This window comes from Pimephales promelas, chromosome 6 (genome assembly GCF_988280905.1).
Source record: "Pimephales promelas chromosome 6, fPimPro1.hap1.1, whole genome shotgun sequence".
NCBI classification, from domain to species: Eukaryota; Metazoa; Chordata; class Actinopteri; order Cypriniformes; family Leuciscidae; genus Pimephales; species Pimephales promelas.
This window is the reverse complement of record NC_142774.1, coordinates 30,329,842-30,348,777: the sequence shown is the minus strand read 5'-3', so window position 1 is coordinate 30,348,777 and position 18,936 is coordinate 30,329,842. Positions and strand designations below refer to the sequence as shown.

The 18,936-nt window shown below is 39.2% G+C and overlaps 1 protein-coding gene across 1 annotated transcript in view; it reads right to left on the bottom strand.

Annotated features, from left to right (window-relative positions):
* Positions 1-9,468: 9,468 nt before the first annotated feature.
* The window catches only part of ptprdb (protein tyrosine phosphatase receptor type Db), a 93,802-nt gene continuing 84,334 nt past the window's right edge, over positions 9,469-18,936 (bottom strand). Inside the window, exons 35-41 of the mRNA XM_089132372.1 lie at positions 16,960-17,245; positions 16,143-16,321; positions 15,887-16,013; positions 15,072-15,197; positions 13,599-13,753; positions 13,197-13,332; positions 9,469-12,286 (exon numbers count right to left, since the gene is read on the bottom strand). Coding sequence (XP_088988498.1) covers positions 12,218-12,286; positions 13,197-13,332; positions 13,599-13,753; positions 15,072-15,197; positions 15,887-16,013; positions 16,143-16,321; positions 16,960-17,245 — 1,078 coding nt within the window. The 3' untranslated portion in view covers positions 9,469-12,217. The remainder of the gene's footprint in view (positions 12,287-13,196; positions 13,333-13,598; positions 13,754-15,071; positions 15,198-15,886; positions 16,014-16,142; positions 16,322-16,959; positions 17,246-18,936) is intronic.

The following is an 18,936-nucleotide window of genomic DNA, read 5'->3' as shown; positions in this document are numbered from 1 at the left end:
CGAAAAAAAAAACGACAGTGTTACCCCTTACGTTTTTTTCAGTTTTCGGGCGAAAAATCAAGTTTCTCCAATCTTCTCAAAACTCTGGATTATGATAGAGGGCTGCGAGACTTTGACCTGAGCGCAAAAATGGAGGCTCTAGACCCTTCCAGAGCTGAGATATCGAAACTCGAAATTTCGACCCGAAAAAAAAACGACAGTGTTACCCCTTACGTTTTTTTCAGTTTTCGGGCGAAAAATCAAGTTTCTCCAATCTTCTCAAAACTCTGGATTATGATAGAGGGCCGCGAGACTTTGACCTGAGCGCAAAAATGGAGGCTCTAGACCCTTCCAGAGCTGAGATATCGAAACTCAAAATTTCGACCCGAAAAAAAAACGACAGTGTTACCCCTTACGTTTTTTTCAGTTTTCGGGCGAAAAATCAAGTTTCTCCAATCTTCTCAAAACTCTGGATTATGATAGAGGGCCGCGAGACTTTGACCTGAGCGCAAAAATGGAGGCTCTAGACCCTTCCAGAGCCGAGATATCGAAACTCAAAATTTCGACCCGAAAAAAAAACGACAGTGTTACCCCTTACGTTTTTTTCAGTTTTCGGGCGAAAAATCAAGTTTCTCCAATCTTCTCAAAACTCTGGATTATGATAGAGGGCCGCGAGACTTTGACCTGAGCGCAAAAATGGAGGCTCTAGACCCTTCCAGAGCCGAGATATCGAAACTCAAAATTTCGACCCGAAAAAAAAACGACAGTGTTACCCCTTACGTTTTTTTCAGTTTTCAGGCGAAAAATCAAGTTTCTCCAATCTTCTTAAAACTCTGGATTATGATAGAGGGCCGCGAGACTTTGACCTGAGCGCAAAAATGGAGGCTCTAGACCCTTCCAGAGCTGAGATATCGAAACTCAAAATTTCGACCCGAAAAAAAACCGACAGTGTTACCCCTTACGTTTTTTTTCAGTTTTCGGGCGAAAAATCAAGTTTCTCCAATCTTCTCAAAACTCTGGATTATGATTGAGGGCCGCGAGACTTTGACCTGAGCGCAAAAATGGAGGCTCTAGACCCTTCCAGAGCTGAGATATCGAAACTCAAAATTTCGACCCGAAAAAAAAACGACAGTGTTACCCCTTACGTTTTTTTCAGTTTTCGGGCGAAAAATCAAGTTTCTCCAATCTTCTCAAAACTCTGGATTATGATAGAGGGCCGCGAGACTTTGACCTGAGCGCAAAAATGGAGGCTCTAGACCCTTCCAGAGCTGAGATATCGAAACTCAAAATTTCGACCCGAAAAAAAAACGACAGTGTTACCCCTTACGTTTTTTTCAGTTTTCGGGCGAAAAATCAAGTTTCTCCAATCTTCTCAAAACTCTGGATTATGATAGAGGGCCGCGAGACTTTGACCTGAGCGCAAAAATGGAGGCTCTAGACCCTTCCAGAGCTGAGATATCAAAACTCAAAAATTTCGACCCGAAAAAAAAACGACAGTGTTACCCCTTACGTTTTTTTCAGTTTTCGGGCGAAAAATCAAGTTTCTCCAATCTTCTCAAAACTCTGGATTATGATAGAGGGCCGCGAGACTTTGACCTGAGCGCAAAAATGGAGGCTCTAGACCCTTCCAGAGCTGAGATATCGAAACTCAAAATTTCGACCCGAAAAAAAAAACGACAGTGTTACCCCTTACGTTTTTTTCAGTTTTCGGGCGAAAAATCAAGTTTCTCCAATCTTCTCAAAACTCTGGATTATGATAGAGGGCCGCGAGACTTTGACCTGAGCGCAAAAATGGAGGCTCTAGACCCTTCCAGAGCTGAGATATCAAAACTCAAAATTTCGACCCGAAAAAAAAACGACAGTGTTACCCCTTACGTTTTTTTCAGTTTTCGGGCGAAAAATCAAGTTTCTCCAATCTTCTCAAAACTCTGGATTATGATAGAGGGCCGCGAGACTTTGACCTGAGCGCAAAAATGGAGGCTCTAGACCCTTCCAGAGCTGAGATATCGAAACTCAAAATTTCGACCCGAAAAAAAAAACGACAGTGTTACCCCTTACATTTTTTTCAGTTTTCGGGCGAAAAATCAAGTTTCTCCAATCTTCTCAAAACTCTGGATTATGATAGAGGGCCGCGAGACTTTGACCTGAGCGCAAAAATGGAGGCTCTAGACCCTTCCAGAGCTGAGATATCGAAACTCAAAATTTCGACCCGAAAAAAAAACGACAGTGTTACCCCTTACGTTTTTTTCAGTTTTCGGGCGAAAAATCAAGTTTCTCCAATCTTCTCAAAACTCTGGATTATGATAGAGGGCCGCGAGACTTTGACCTGAGCGCAAAAATGGAGGCTCTAGACCCTTCCAGAGCTGAGATATCGAAACTCAAAATTTCGACCCGAAAAAAAAACGACAGTGTTACCCCTTACGTTTTTTTCAGTTTTCGGGCGAAAAATCAAGTTTCTCCAATCTTCTCAAAACTCTGGATTATGATAGAGGGCCGCGAGACTTTGACCTGAGCGCAAAAATGGAGGCTCTAGACCCTTCCAGAGCTGAGATATCGAAACTCAAAATTTCGACCCGAAAAAAAAAACGACAGTGTTACCCCTTACGTTTTTTTCAGTTTTCGGGCGAAAAATCAAGTTTCTCCAATCTTCTCAAAACTCTGGATTATGATAGAGGGCCGCGAGACTTTGACCTGAGCGCAAAAATGGAGGCTCTAGACCCTTCCAGAGCTGAGATATCGAAACTCAAAATTTCGACCCGAAAAAAAAAACGACAGTGTTACCCCTTACGTTTTTTTCAGTTTTCGGGCGTAAAATCAAGTTTCTCCAATCTTCTCAAAACTCTGGATTATGATAGAGGGCCGCGAGACTTTGACCTGAGCGCAAAAATGGAGGCTCTAGACCCTTCCAGAGCTGAGATATCGAAACTCAAAATTTTGACCCGAAAAAAAAAACGACAGTGTTACCCCTTACGTTTTTTTCAGTTTTCGGGCGAAAAATCAAGTTTCTCCAATCTTCTCAAAACTCTGGATTATGATAGAGGGCCGCGAGACTTTGACCTGAGCACAAAAATGGAGGCTCTAGACCCTTCCAGAGCTGAGATATCGAAACTCAAAATTTCGACCCGAAAAAAAAACGACAGTTTTACTCCTTACGTTTTTTTCAGTTTTCGGGCGAAAAATCAAGTTTCTCCAATCTTCTCAAAACTCTGGATTATGATAGAGGGCCGCGAGACTTTGACCTGAGCGCAAAAATGGAGGCTCTAGACCCTTCCAGAGCTGAGATATCGAAACTCAAAATTTCGACCCGAAAAAAAAACGACAGTGTTACCCCTTACGTTTTTTTCAGTTTTCGGGCGAAAAATCAAGTTTCTCCAATCTTCTCAAAACTCTGGATTATGATAGAGGGCCGCGAGACTTTGACCTGAGCGCAAAAATGGAGGCTCTAGACCCTTCCAGAGCTGAGATATCGAAACTCAAAATTTCGACCGAAAAAAAAAACGACAGTGTTACCCCTTACGTTTTTTTCAGTTTTCGGGCGAAAAATCAAGTTTCTCCAATCTTCTCAAAACTCTGGATTATGATAGAGGGCCGCGAGACTTTGACCTGAGCGTAAAAATGGAGGCTCTAGACCCTTCCAGAGCTGAGATATCGAAACTCAAAATTTCGACCCGAAAAAAAAAACGACAGTGTTACCCCTTACGTTTTTTTCAGTTTTCGGGCGAAAAATCAAGTTTCTCCAATCTTCTCAAAACTCTGGATTATGATAGAGGGCCGCGAGACTTTGACCTGAGCGCAAAAATGGAGGCTCTAGACCCTTCCAGAGCTGAGATATCGAAACTCAAAATTTCGACCCGAAAAAAAAAACGACAGTGTTACCCCTTACGTTTTTTTCAGTTTTCGGGCGAAAAATCAAGTTTCTCCAATCTTCTCAAAACTCTGGATTATGATAGAGGGCCGCGAGACTTTGACCTGAGTGCAAAAATGGAGGCTCTAGACCCTTCCAGAGCTGAGATATCGAAACTCAAAATTTCGACCCGAAAAAAAAACCGACAGTGTTACCCCTTACGTTTTTTTCAGTTTTCGGGCGAAAAATCAAGTTTCTCCAATCTTCTCAAAACTCTGGATTATGATAGAGGGCCGCGAGACTTTGACCTGAGCGCAAAAATGGAGGCTCTAGACCCTTCCAGAGCTGAGATATCGAAACTCAAAATTTCGACCCGAAAAAAAAAACGACAGTGTTACCCCTTACGTTTTTTTCAGTTTTCGGGCGAAAAATCAAGTTTCTCCAATCTTCTCAAAACTCTGGATTATGATAGAGGGCCGCGAGACTTTGACCTGAGCACAAAAATGGAGGCTCTAGACCCTTCCAGAGCTGAGATATCGAAACTCAAAATTTCGACCCGAAAAAAAAACGACAGTGTTACCCCTTACGTTTTTTTCAGTTTTCGGGCGAAAAATCAAGTTTCTCCAATCTTCTCAAAACTCTGGATTATGATAGAGGGCCGCGAGACTTTGACCTGAGCGCAAAAATGGAGGCTCTAGACCCTTCCAGAGCTGAGATATCGAAACTCAAAATTTCGACCCGAAAAAAATCGACAGTGTTACCCCTTACGTTTTTTTCAGTTTTCGGGCAAAAAATCAAGTTTCTCCAATCTTCTCAAAACTCTGGATTATGATAGAGGGCCGCGAGACTTTGACCTGAGCGCAAAAATGGAGGCTCTAGACCCTTCCAGAGCTGAGATATCGAAACTCAAAATTTCGACCCGAAAAAAAAACGACAGTGTTACCCCTTACGTTTTTTTCAGTTTTCGAGCGAAAAATCAAGTTTCTCCAATCTTCTCAAAACTCTGGATTATGATAGAGGGCCGCGAGACTTTGACCTGAGCGCAAAAATGGAGGCTCTAGACCCTTCCAGAGCTGAGATATCGAAACTCAAAATTTCGACCCGAAAAAAAAACGACAGTGTTACCCCTTACGTTTTTTCAGTTTTCGGGCGAAAAATCAAGTTTCTCCAATCTTCTCAAAACTCTGGATTATGATAGAGGGCCGCGAGACTTAAACCTGAGCGCAAAAATGGAGGCTCTAGACCCTTCCAGAGCTGAGATATCGAAACTCAAAATTTCGACCCGAAAAAAAAACCGACAGTGGTACCCCTTTGGTTTTTTTTTTTAGGCGAAAAATGAAGTTTCTCCAATCCTCTCAAAACTCAGGATTCTGATAGAGGGCCATGAGACTTAAACCTGAGTGCAAAAATGGAGGCTCTAGAACCTTCCAGAGCTGAGATATCAAAACTCAAAATTTCGACCCGAAAAAAAAAACGACAGTGGTACCCCTTTCGTTTTTTTTTTTGGGCGAAAAATAAAGTTTCTCCAATCTTCTCAAAACTCTGGATTCTAATAGAGGGCCATGAGACTTAAACCTGAGTGCAAAAATGGAGGCTCTAGACCCTTCCAGAGCTGAGATATCGAAACTCAAAATTTCGACCCGAAAAAAAAAACGACAGTGGTACCCCTTTCGTTTTTTTTTTCAGGCGAAAAATGAAGTTTCTCCAATCCTCTCAAAACTCTGGATTCTGATAGAGGGCCATGAGACTTAAACCTGAGTGCAAAAATGGAGGCTCTAGACCCTTCCAGAGCTGAGATATTGAAACTCAAAATTTCGACCCGAAAAAAAAAACGACAGTGTTACCCCTTACGTTTTTTTCAGTTTTCGGGCGAAAAATCAAGTTTCTCCAATCTTCTCAAAACTCTGGATTATGATAGAGGGCCGCGAGACTTTGACCTGAGCACAAAAATGGAGGCTCTAGACCCTTCCAGAGCTGAGATATCGAAACTCAAAATTTCGACCCGAAAAAAAAACGACAGTGTTACCCCTTACGTTTTTTTCAGTTTTCGGGCGAAAAATCAAGTTTCTCCAATCTTCTCAAAACTCTGGATTATGATAGAGGGCCGCGAGACTTTGACCTGAGCGCAAAAATGGAGGCTCTAGACCCTTCCAGAGCTGAGATATCGAAACTCAAAATTTCGACCCGAAAAAAAAAACGACAGTGTTACCCCTTACGTTTTTTTCAGTTTTCGGGCGAAAAATCAAGTTTCTCCAATCTTCTCAAAACTCTGGATTATGATAGAGGGCCGCGAGACTTTGACCTGAGCGCAAAAATGGAGGCTCTAGACCCTTCCAGAGCTGAGATATCGAAACTCAAAATTTCGACCCGAAAAAAAAACGACAGTGTTACCCCTTACGTTTTTTTCAGTTTTCGAGCGAAAAATCAAGTTTCTCCAATCTTCTCAAAACTCTGGATTATGATAGAGGGCCGCGAGACTTTGACCTGAGCGCAAAAATGGAGGCTCTAGACCCTTCCAGAGCTGAGATATCGAAACTCAAAATTTCGACCCGAAAAAAAAACGACAGTGTTACCCCTTACGTTTTTTCAGTTTTCGGGCGAAAAATCAAGTTTCTCCAATCTTCTCAAACTCTGGATTATGATAGAGGGCCGCGAGACTTTGACCTGAGCGCAAAAATGGAGGCTCTAGACCCTTCCAGACTGAGGTATCGAAACTCAAAATTTCGAACCGAAAAAAAAAACGACAGTGTTACCACTTACGTTTTTTTCAGTTTTCGGGCGAAAAATCAAGTTTCTCCAATCTTCTCAAAACTCTGGATTATGATAGAGGGCCGCGAGACTTAAACCTGAGCGCAAAAATGGAGGCTCTAGACCCTTCCAGAGCTGAGATATCGAAACTCAAAATTTCGACCCGAAAAAAAAACCGACAGTGGTACCCCTTTGGTTTTTTTTTTTAGGCGAAAAATGAAGTTTCTCCAATCCTCTCAAAACTCAGGATTCTGATAGAGGGCCATGAGACTTAAACCTGAGTGCAAAAATGGAGGCTCTAGAACCTTCCAGAGCTGAGATATCAAAACTCAAAATTTCGACCCGAAAAAAAAAACGACAGTGGTACCCCTTTCGTTTTTTTTTTTGGGCGAAAAATAAAGTTTCTCCAATCTTCTCAAAACTCTGGATTCTAATAGAGGGCCATGAGACTTAAACCTGAGTGCAAAAATGGAGGCTCTAGACCCTTCCAGAGCTGAGATATCGAAACTCAAAATTTCGACCCGAAAAAAAAAACGACAGTGGTACCCCTTTCGTTTTTTTTTTCAGGCGAAAAATGAAGTTTCTCCAATCCTCTCAAAACTCTGGATTCTGATAGAGGGCCATGAGACTTAAACCTGAGTGCAAAAATGGAGGCTCTAGACCCTTCCAGAGCTGAGATATTGAAACTCAAAATTTCGACCCGAAAAAAAAACGACAGTGGTACCCCTATCGTGTTTTTTTCTCTCAAAGCAGAAGTTGTCCCTCTGGATAGTTGACGCCATTGCTTTGGCTTACCAGCAGCAAGGCCCCTAGGTGTGACGGCACACTCCAACCGGAGTGTGGCTTCTTCTTGGGCTCTAGCGTATGGCGCCTCGCTGGCAGACATATGCAGAGCTGCAGGCTGGGCAACAGCTAACTCATTCGCCAGATTCTATAATCTCCAAGTGGAGCCTTTGTCCTCTCGCGTACTCGCTTCAACCAGCTAGTACTGGATCCGCTCAGGTGTCTTCGCTTGCTTGCCATTCCACTCCATGGACTGGATACGTGCAATATTCTCCTCAGGTGAGCCTTCCTGTCTGAAGCAATGAGTTCCTCCAGCACTGTTGACGCTGGCACCAGTGTCTATGGCCTGCGTGTGTCTTGGTGCCTCCGTGTGCATGGTTCCTCCTCTGAGCAACCCCCACGTGTATTTCTACTGTAAGCCTCCTTGAGCATGTGTCTTTCCCTTGGCAAGCCACCTTGCCACTCTTGGAGTTGAAAGTTGCCACCCCACGGGCTGGATACTTTAGTGTTCTTCCATATGAAGCCCCCCATATTGGGCCATATGTGTATTCCTAAGTCCTCCCTACGGGTAGGCATATTTCCTCTGAGATATGTTTCCCAGTGTACCTTGGTATTCCTGCATTAAGTAGGACTCCTTCGTCCGTGCCAAATTCACGACAGAGGGATCAGACTTTCGCAGGGCACTGGACGACAGCTGTGAAGGTGGCGTGATTACACGGGGACCCCATTCTCGTCATCCAACGTAACTCGGAGTGACTACGAAAGGGAACGTCTCGGTTACGTTTGTAACCCTCGTTCCCTGAGTAGGGTTAAGCCTGTTTTATGCTTCTGCGTCGAAACGACGGCGTACCCCCGCAGACCCCTCTGCGTCAACACGAACCCCTCTCCGAACCCTCCGCTGTAGCTCGACGTGCACCTCCAAAAATTTGTAACTACGCATCGAGGCGACGCAGACAGCAAGGGCTGTGATAGGTCAGATTATACATAATTTCAGCAGTGTAGCTTTTCCGGTTTCCCCTTACCGCTATAGAGCCATTTTTAACATTTACAAATGTTTAGGGTTACGTCTCCCTGCCACTTCCGCTGTACCGCTGGGTAGACGCCTGAGTTCAGTCCCGGCTCCTCAGCGAAGACATGACTGCCATTGGGTCTGCATTGTCCTTAAAGGGTTAGTTCACCCAAAAATAAAAAAATTAAGTCATTAATTACTCACCCCCATGCTGTTCCAACCCTGTAAGACCTTCGTTCATCTTCGGAACACAAATGAAGATATTTTTTATTAAATTTGACGAGAGTACTTTTTGTGCGAAAAAACAAACAAAAATAACGACTTTATTCGACTATTCCTTTTCTTCCTTGTTGGCCTGAAATGATACTTCCTTAGATTTCCACGACGCATGCTCGAGAATTGCGATGTCCTTCAACTACTTCAGTTCAGTTCTCGCGCATGCGTCGTGGAAATCTAAGGAAGTCTCGTTTCAGGCCAACAAGGAAGAAAAGGAATAGTCGAATAAAGTCGTTATTTTTGTTTGTTTTTTCGCACAAAAAGTACTCTCGTCGCTTGATAAACTTATAGTTGAGCCACTGTAGTCACATGGAATATTTAAACACTTTCTTCATTGACTTTCTGGGCCGTCAAGAGCCAGTCCCTTAGGAGCCTATGTGGGAGTTATACAGCTCTCAAATTAATTCAAAAATATCTTCATTTGTGTTCCGAAGACGAACGAAGGTCTTACGGGGTTGGTACAGCATGGGGGTGAGTAATTAATGACTTAATTTTCATTTTTGGGTGAACTAACCCTTTAAATACCCATGCGGTGGGGCGGAGATACGCTATGCAAATTCCACAGACCCATGGCATTTCATCGCCATTGTCTCGTTTTATAATATTTGAAGATGACAGGCTTTCTAAACGAAACCCCATTCTCGTCATCCGACGTAACATCTTCGTTCCCTACTCAGGGAACGAGGGTTACATACGTAACCGAGACGTTTGTCTAGGCTATATCACGGCCATTTCACTGGTCAATAGGCCTATAACCAATCACTTGTTGTGAATAATAGAAAGCCCCACAAACCATTACCAAGAGGAAATAAATAATGACTCACTGGACTATTCTTACCATTTTATTTGTAACAAATAAAATTTTTCCAATACAATTGTATTCTCACACAGCTGTCCTTACAACATAAAGTAGGAAATTAAAAAAGAAAACGTCCTCTGAAATATTTACATTTACTACAAAATCAGAGGTAAAAGATTTCCCTTTCGTGTTTCACATTACTTGATGGGTGAAATTGTAAAACCACTCACAACATTTGACAATATGAAAATTGTGATACAATGCATATTTGGTCAGATTACATGATATAGATTGTGCTAGTTTATTTTTCACATGAAACAATGTCATGATTCATCAAAATCAGATGGTGCCTTCATATTGTACAAATGGGGACTGTCATGCACTGGAAAATAGATGAATTTATTTTTTTATTTTTTTGACATTAGCAGATAATGTCCCATTACACAAACGCTAATGTATATCCTCTTGAAAAAATAAGCATAGCTAGTTTCAACAAAAGTTGAAAGTTGAAAAAACCCTGAAACTTGGTTGTGATATTAATATGCTGTAAGGTGTAACAATATGGAGAAGGTAGATTTGCAAGATAGATTTTCAAATACAAAACTAACTCAACTCTGGTTAAAAAAAAAAGTACTCAAAGACAAAGATGTTGCAAAGAAAGAAACATTTCCTTACACCGAAAGTAAAATGAGCTGAAGTTCGCAGTGACCAGACTTCCTTGGGAATTACTGAATGATGACTATTAGAAGAAAAATCACTCATTTTATACCACCCTGTCATCTAAAGTATTCAACAATAACATTATGCGCATATTGTCTTAAGCTTTGTAACCAAAACTTATTTTTCTCTTTACATGCACACACTGTGAGCAACACTGTGAAATTAATCTCGTTCAATACAAATAACATTCTGTGTTGAAGAAATAGTAAGGGTTAGTGCATAGAACAAGAGTGCAGTCATTTCCAAACCCATAACCAGACCGTCATGGGCCATGACACTCATATAGAGACGTCAGGGTCATTTTTATGTTGTAGCTCTAATTTGTCATGCATTGATGTTTATTAATCAAATTTTAGACATCAAACTTACACTGAACATGTTTCAATTTCATTTAGTTTGAAGCAAGTAGCTCTGCCTTTCGAATGAGTCCTCACCGGCAAGAAAAAGTCATATCCTCTTTTTGTTGATGTTGACACACCAACATCATTGATGCTTTCAAACATATGTGAAGATGATGACACCTCACAACACTGATAAACAAGAAAGCAGACATTAACCATTAGAACTGGAAGTTTCCTGCAGCGGTATGGACTGAAACTGCGGAAAACTTTACTGAATTATAATTTCAAATGCAAATCATTTATAATGTAATAGCTATTATATATGTAATGGAATATGCAATTCTCTTGGCCCAATATAGATGCAATAAACGTGTGCCCTCTCAAAAATGGACACATATTGGCTTTCAATAATATAATTGTCTAGTCTTCTTGGCAGTACTTCACCTCAATGAATAAACCGCACTGATACTTCAAGTTGGTCTGTGTGTGAAATATATCATATATTAAAATTTACTCGGGTGGATATAACTGTATTTAATTCTGTTTTATATATATATATATTGTTTTATATGTGTTTTTTAAAGATAAAAGCAGGTTCATATCCATAAATATTGAACATATAACCATTTTAAACATGTGACTATGATAAGGCACTACCAGTGTCAAATGATCCATTATGTTATTGTTTTGAACACATCAACTCATGTTTAGAGAGTTAAGCTCCAACATTTGAACTTCCAAACCTGATCGAAAGCATCTCAATAATTATTTTGGTAATAGTTTAGTGGAAAAAAAAAAAAAAACTTTAAAATTTTACTGCAGTCAATACTTTTCTTAACTTGTGTGCATTGACAAGAACCTCACTCACATAGTATAAATATCACTCAATACATTGACAGTTTATATATATATTTATATATATATAGCTAATATGCGTAATAACAAATTTGTTTTATACTTTACATTGTATAGGATTAATGAGACAATATAATTACAGTGACAATATCGCTAATACTTGAGTGGTTTAAAACTTGAAGGTGCCATCACGTTCAATATTGCACAGTTTTTGAGACAAATCTCCATTTTCAGCTTGTGTTATTTCTCCTTGTCTTAAATCTGTGATAGATATGTACGTATATATCTATGTGTGTGTGCTACAGATAAACGAACAGGTTACTGGCATAAGCACCAATACTTAGGGGTTCTTTTGAACTTCATTTTGTCTCTATCACTTAAACAAGTGAGTTGGTGGATCCACTATACAACTGGTGACAAAAAAAAAAAAATAGTGGAAACGCTAAACCCGGACTGCATGACCTTACTTTTTTTTTTTTGTTAAACAAATTATGACATAAGAAGTACCATCAAATTGTTGATTATTGTCGTCTCCCACAGTCTCATTGGTCTGTTGAATTGGTCCAGACGGCACATGGATGATTTCAGGAGATTTCATTGGATGTGTTGGCCTGTTAGCTGTAATGCCAAATCTGCACTCAACCCCCGAATATGACTTGACAACTTTCAGCTAAATGATTACAGCAACAATTTGTTGTGACAATTCTGTATCTCAGCTGCCCTCCCTGACTGGCTGTTAAAACGTGTGCTGTCTAGAGAACTCAAACAGACTCTGGAGCTGTGGGCAACACAAAGAGGCAGTCAGATTGATCAGACGCAGGTCTCGGTGGGTGATGACGTGGCTCTTGGTCCAGGGAAAGGTTTTAGGTTGCATAGTGATCAAAACTGCCCAGGTATTCCAGCGCAGCTCGATAGCAGAACTGGTACTGTTCCTGTGAAGGGCAAACACACACACACACACACATCATTTGATCCGAATCTCAGAGCTGATCAGTATACTACTGCAATGTTACTACTTTTACACTTCCAAGATAAAAGTAAAATGGAGAGTAATATAAACTTTGTATATTATTTTGTGTAAAATATTCAGTAACAATTGTGAGATATGAAGTCATTATTAAGAGTAATAGAGTCACAATTGTAAGAAATTATCAATTATGTCATATGAAGTCACAATGAGAAATAAAGTCATAATTATAAGAAAAAATGTTGTAATTATGAGATATAAAAATCAGTTACTAGAAAGTCACAGTTGAGGAATATAAAGTCATAATAATGAGTAATATTTTTGAGCTTATTTTTGATATTTTTGATAAAATTATGAGCTATAAAGTCACAATAACAAAAAAAATGTCTAATATTTGTTTTTTGTTTCTTGAATAACAATAGTCACAAATAATCACAAGTAATAAAGCACAAATGTGAGAAATAAAGTCACAATTGTAAGAACTAAAGTCAACTACTAAATAAAGGAGATTATGAGGAGAAAGTTGTATTTATGATACATTAAGTCAAAATTATAAGAAAAGTCATGTGTGAGATATAAAGTCACAATAGTAAGAAATAAAATAAATCATGGCATAGAAAGTCACAATAATGAAAAAAAAAAAAAACATGATGTCATCGCTTGAGCCAATGTTTCTAAATGGAGCAAATAGAGCTTTTAGGGAGAGTCAACCAACAACTGCATGTTAAGCTACGACGGGAAAAGGTATTTTAACATCAACAGAATTTTTCAGCGGTTTTAAAAGTGATTAACTCTTACTAGTCTAAAGCAATGATGAAATTATGGGTAGAAAGACATCAGTACTGCATGATATGGGTTGCAGGACACATTCTCACCTCTGTCTGCACCATGGCTGGTCTTTGAGTACGCAACATTTTGACAGTCTGGAAGATGTCGACCACTCCCTCGTAACGCATCCTCTCCAATACTATACTCAGAGTGATAAATACACCTGTCCTGCCAACGCCAGCACTGCACACGCACATCCCAGAACATGTGAGAATTCATTTTAGTTCACAACTCTTTGTAAGACTTGAATCATGACATTTTGCGGTTAAATATGAACTGTAAGCAAATAATGAAGTGATTTGACTCAAATCTATTGTATATATTTTATATTTGGTAGGTATCCTTGCAAAAAGATAAAAAAAAATGAAGTCAGCCAAAATAACCACTGAACACATAATAAAAAAAGGAATAAAATACATCCTAAATTATTTAGGATTTATTTTCCTCACCTGCAATGTACTGAGATCGGCCCATCCTGACCAAACTGCTCTTTTGTTTTGTGCACTTGACCGATGAAATCAATGAAGCCTTCACCAGATTTTGGCACACCCTGCTCTGGCCAATCCGTGAACTGAAACTGCCGGACCGTTCTGGATTGCCCGTCCTAGAAGAGAGACACACCAGTGAGAGACAGACAGACAGCAGCAGCATCTCAACCAGGGTTCTGTGTGGAGAAGTTTTATAAAACATATAACATTTTCATGACATTTCTAACTAATAAATAATTTGCCAGCTGACTTTTAAGCATTATATATAGTAGTAATGTTAGTTAATGTTCCAAATTAAAGTTTCATAAAGTGTAATCGAGAAAACCTAGCTTTTTTTTATTCTGGGAGTCTCTGGTCTGTAAAAGTTGGAAATCCCAATGCTAATAATTTATGCAGACCAATCGATCTGACTGAATCATTCAAAAGAACCAACTCACACCATGTAAAGGATTTATATAATACACACACACACACATATATATATATATATATATATATATAAAGAACCAACTCAAAGCATCAGACAGCACTAATGCAAGTTTCACACAAAAGCAATACAAGCCATTTAACTCTTTCTCCACTATTGAAGAGATTTTCCATTATTTATGATATAATGCCGAATGAATTCCACAGCCGAATCACCCATCCATCCATTTTCCAAACCACTGGTCCAATGTGGCTATGATTGTTTATTTAAGGTTTACATATCTTTTCATCTTACTGGAGCTGCCAGTTTGCTAAAGTTTCAAATAATTATTAAACAGCAAGCACAAACTACGCAAAAGCAGCAGCCCTTCCGAATTCACTCACTCCTTCAAGTGGACTACATTAGTGGACTACTGTAGGGAATAGTGAATGAGTGTATAATGGGCGATTTCAGACACAGCACAGAAGAATCGGATAAAAGTTGCTTATGCACAAGAAAGCTAATATGATCATTAAATATTCAACAGCATATAAAATCAAAACTGCCAAACGTAACAGAGAAAAATGTCGATCCCACAAAAAGGTATAGGACTGTGAATCTTTGGTGGTGTTGATGGTCTCAGTCTACTCTATCTATGTTTAGATCATCGTTCTAAATCTGATCTGGGTGAAGTCTTTGAGAAAAACAAGATTTTCTCAGCTTTTTGTTTTGTTGTTTGTTGTCTTGAAAAAAAAGAATAAATGAAGCTAGAATAAAATGGGTCTTTAAAAACAGAGACTCAATTCTTTCTTTTGATATATTAACTTTTTACATATTCATAAAACAAAATATTCTGGGGGCCATGAAATTGTGTGATCAAAAATGCTGGCGCTAGTTGGCAACTTTTTCAGTAAACGCTGGTGGGGTAAGAGTTACGAATATTTGAATGGTCAGGTATTACATCACAATAGGCAAATGTATATTCACTCTACAAGTTTCCATGATATTTTAATGAGTGTTTGACCTACCCTTGCGTCTGTGACTTTAAACTCTCTGAGTATATACTGAGGCATGTTGTACTCCGCCATGGGATCCACCACAAAATACTGATACCGTGCTGACCTGTCAGATGGCCAATACTGATGACATTTCTCCTGCATAAGAAAGACGTTCACCCATTAGCTTCTATTACCGTTTACCTAAAACTAAATATATTAAAAACATTTTTGTCAAATGAAATGCTAAAACAAGATATAAATGTTAGATGAAAAATGTAAATCAAATGATGATTAGAAATGTTGCTAACTGGAATTAGTTGATGAAGCACAATAATACTGAAATCTGAAAACTGAAAAACGTATTAAACCTAAATAGTAATATTTTAGAAGAACAAAAACTAATGAAAATGACAAAAGCACAAATTCAAAACTAAAACCTATAAAAAAAATGCTAATTCAAAGTATATGAATAAACAATACTAGAATAACACTGATTAGCATCAACAGGGATGCTAATCCCACCTCTACATCAAGGATGACAACTATAGTATAAAGATAAAGTTATAAAAATCGTCCACACCACAAATATAACAATAACTGCACAAAGAAATGATATTGTAGGTATCACATTCAAAAAATGTTTTTTTTTTCCAGCTGATGAATGAATATTGACAGCCAATCAGAATCCATCCTGCTTTAAAGAGCTTGAACATTTAAAGGGGCAGGTGACAAAAAACAACAACAAAAAAACAGAATGATATCGCCCGCTGGTGTGGACACTAATATAGTTATCGTTCTTGATCAGCATCTAAACACTATTGACGTGTGTGTATGTGTGAACTAACCCTTCCCATTTCTCTGAGTTTAGTTAGCATAACTACTATAGTAGAATTGTGTTCCCAAAGCATCCGCCAGAAATCTTCAACAGTCTCTGCCAGTGGCCCCTGAGTCCCAATATACGCTTTCTGTTGCCTAGAGAGCATGAGAAAGAAATTAAAGCTTCAAAAATGGAGAATTTCACCAGCAAATGTTGATGTGTCAGTGGTTTATTTTGAAGTTGTGTTTATTTGTTCCAGTAAATATAAAAAATTCACAATGTACCTGTAGCCATCTATAAAACTGCCATTGACATAGTCTGAGCCCTCCACTCCTCTGATTGGCTGCAGACACACACGTGTGGTTTCATATGGCATGATATTGACCAGTCGGTTTTTGAACTTATTGCATGGAAGGCTGGCACTGACGAATCTGGAGTTATGCGCTTTGGCATTAGCTAACCGCTGAAATGGAGATAAAGAAAAAAGAAATTAGCAAAACAATTTTCTTAATTTTATGAACAATAAAAAGCAATGTACAACTGCCGGCAACAAGAAAAAATATACACTGCCCCCATTTTTCATGAACTGAACTCTCTTAATTGCACAGGTGTGCCTTAGGCTGGCCACAATAAAGGGACCCCCCATCCCCCGTTCACACACCCGCATAAATACGCCGTCGAGTGCCATCATATCTATGCCAAACCTATTGGCGGCAGTGTAGGGGTTAAGGATAAAGCCATGTAAGCCAATCAGAATCCTCAGAATCGACAAGAGAGAACCTAAAACGATGTTTCTCCCAGTTCACACGACAACACATAACCGGCGTTTTCTGAAATCTCCACTTTGGCCGGAGATTTTAGAAATAATCGTTTTCTGTGATAAAAACGGGGTTTTCGTGTAAACGAGAGAGCAAACCGCAGGGAAATATCTGCGTTTTCCCTTAGACAGATTTGTAAACAATATTTGAGAGAAATGCACCTTTTGTGTACATTGAAAAAGTCTTAGATCTTTGAGTTCAGCTCATGGTTGTTTAATTTAATTCCCAATTATGTCACTGTTCCCTTCAAATTCACAAAATTACATTGGTGGGATGAACTCACTTTAAATTCCTGCTCCATTCCGCTGATGTGCTCTGGCGGTTCTGTCTGTGACAGTCTCTGGATGTAGGCGTAAAGGTTTCGTGCCGGTACCTCTGTGTTGCCGCAGGAAACGGCCTCCAGCAGCGCATCATAAATAAAGATGTACTGCTCCTCTGTCTGCACCATGTAGTTTCGCTGAGATCGCATCAGAGTCACGTGACCATAAACATCTATCGTCTTCTCCTGCTTCACACGTTCCAACATGGCATCTATCACAATGAAGCAGCCCGTTCGGCCAACACCAGCACTGAGAAAGAGAGAGAGAGAAAATGCTTCTGTCACAAGCACTCACAATAGTGCATTCTGATTTAAAGGTTGTATGAAAAAGTATTTGTGATTGTCTCCCGCTTAATAATTAATAATATCATAAAAACATTCATATTAGATGAGGGAAGCCTGAGAAAACTTTTTAAATTATATTTTTTTAATAAATGTATATTATATTTTTCAATCATTATTTATTTATTTTTCCCTTGCTTTCTTCTTTTCCCATGTATTTTCCCCTCGATTGTTGTAAGTGCCTGCTTTGTTCACTCTTGGTTAATAAAATGCAATAAAAATATTTTATTTATGTTTATTTCAATTTACATAATGACCAACGCAATATACCAAGAGCAATGCAAATTAGCGTCTGGTTTAAGACGTGCTTTTTTTGGGGGCGGTAAATAATGACGCAAATCACGCAAATCGAGTAGCGTCAGTTCTGGCAGGTCACGTTAGTCAAGCTCGCATCAGCTGATCCACGTCTACCTATTAGGAATATGACGCCAATCACTGTAGACATATATAGACCATTTCACAAGATGTAAACAACACTGGTCCAGAAACACTTCCTGTTTCAGTTTGTAACTCTTTTCTTTATTTCACATGTAAAGAAAACATCTTAAAGATGCTTGTTTAACTTTCAGATTCAGTTTTAAATGTTATGTTGGTTGTATCTTTTATGTAGTGTTAAAAAACTGAAACAGGAAGTGCTTCTGGACCAGTGTTGTTTACATCTTTTGAAAAGCTCCTCCTCTCGCCCAGTCAGGATTTGGCATTCTGATTACCCCTTGAATCAGAATAAATTCTCGAATTATGTTGAACTTTAAAATCTTGAATTAATGATATCTGCATTTCATGTTAGTTCTGTTATATTTACTGTACTGTTACAAATTTATTAAAATGTTACATTTAGATTCTAATACAACAGTATTTTATATTGAGTAAGTTCATAAATGATGAGATCAGGAAATCTCAGGAAACGGTAGGGGTTCCCAACCGGATATTTGTGGGCCTGGTTGCTAAGAGATTTATGAACAAATAATACAATTTTAAAATCAATTCTGAACTGGACTAGTAACCAGTGTAGAGAGTATAGGATTGGGGTGATGTGATCTTGTTTTAGGCTGCCAGTAAGCAGATGGGCAGCCACATTTTGAACCATCTGGAGACAAGAGATAGAAGAGAGAGGTAGCCCGACATATAATGAATTACAATAGTCAATTTGTGTTGAGTTAAATGTGTGAATAATTGTTTCAAAGCTATTTCTGTTTAAAAAAGGCTTGACTTTGGCTAATCGGCGTAAATGTTTAAAACTGTGGCATTCATTTGTTTGTTCAGTTTAAGACTACTGTCGAGGTAAAATCCTAAGTTTTTAAACTAAGGAAGTGAGGTATGGTATGATGGTACCAAGATCGGTACAATGTCTGTCCAAATTAGATGATTTGGATTTTGTTGTCATTTAGCAACATGAAGTTGTTAGTGAGCCACAGCTTAAGTTCGTGAAGACAGTCTTGTAGGCTCTTACATCTAGTGTTATTGTTATGTTTTATACATATATAGAGTTGGGTGTCATCCGCATAACAGTGTTATGACACACCAAGTCTATTCATAATTGATCCCAAAAGGGAGCATGTAGAGTGAGAATAGTAGGGGTGCCAGAATCGATCCCTGAGG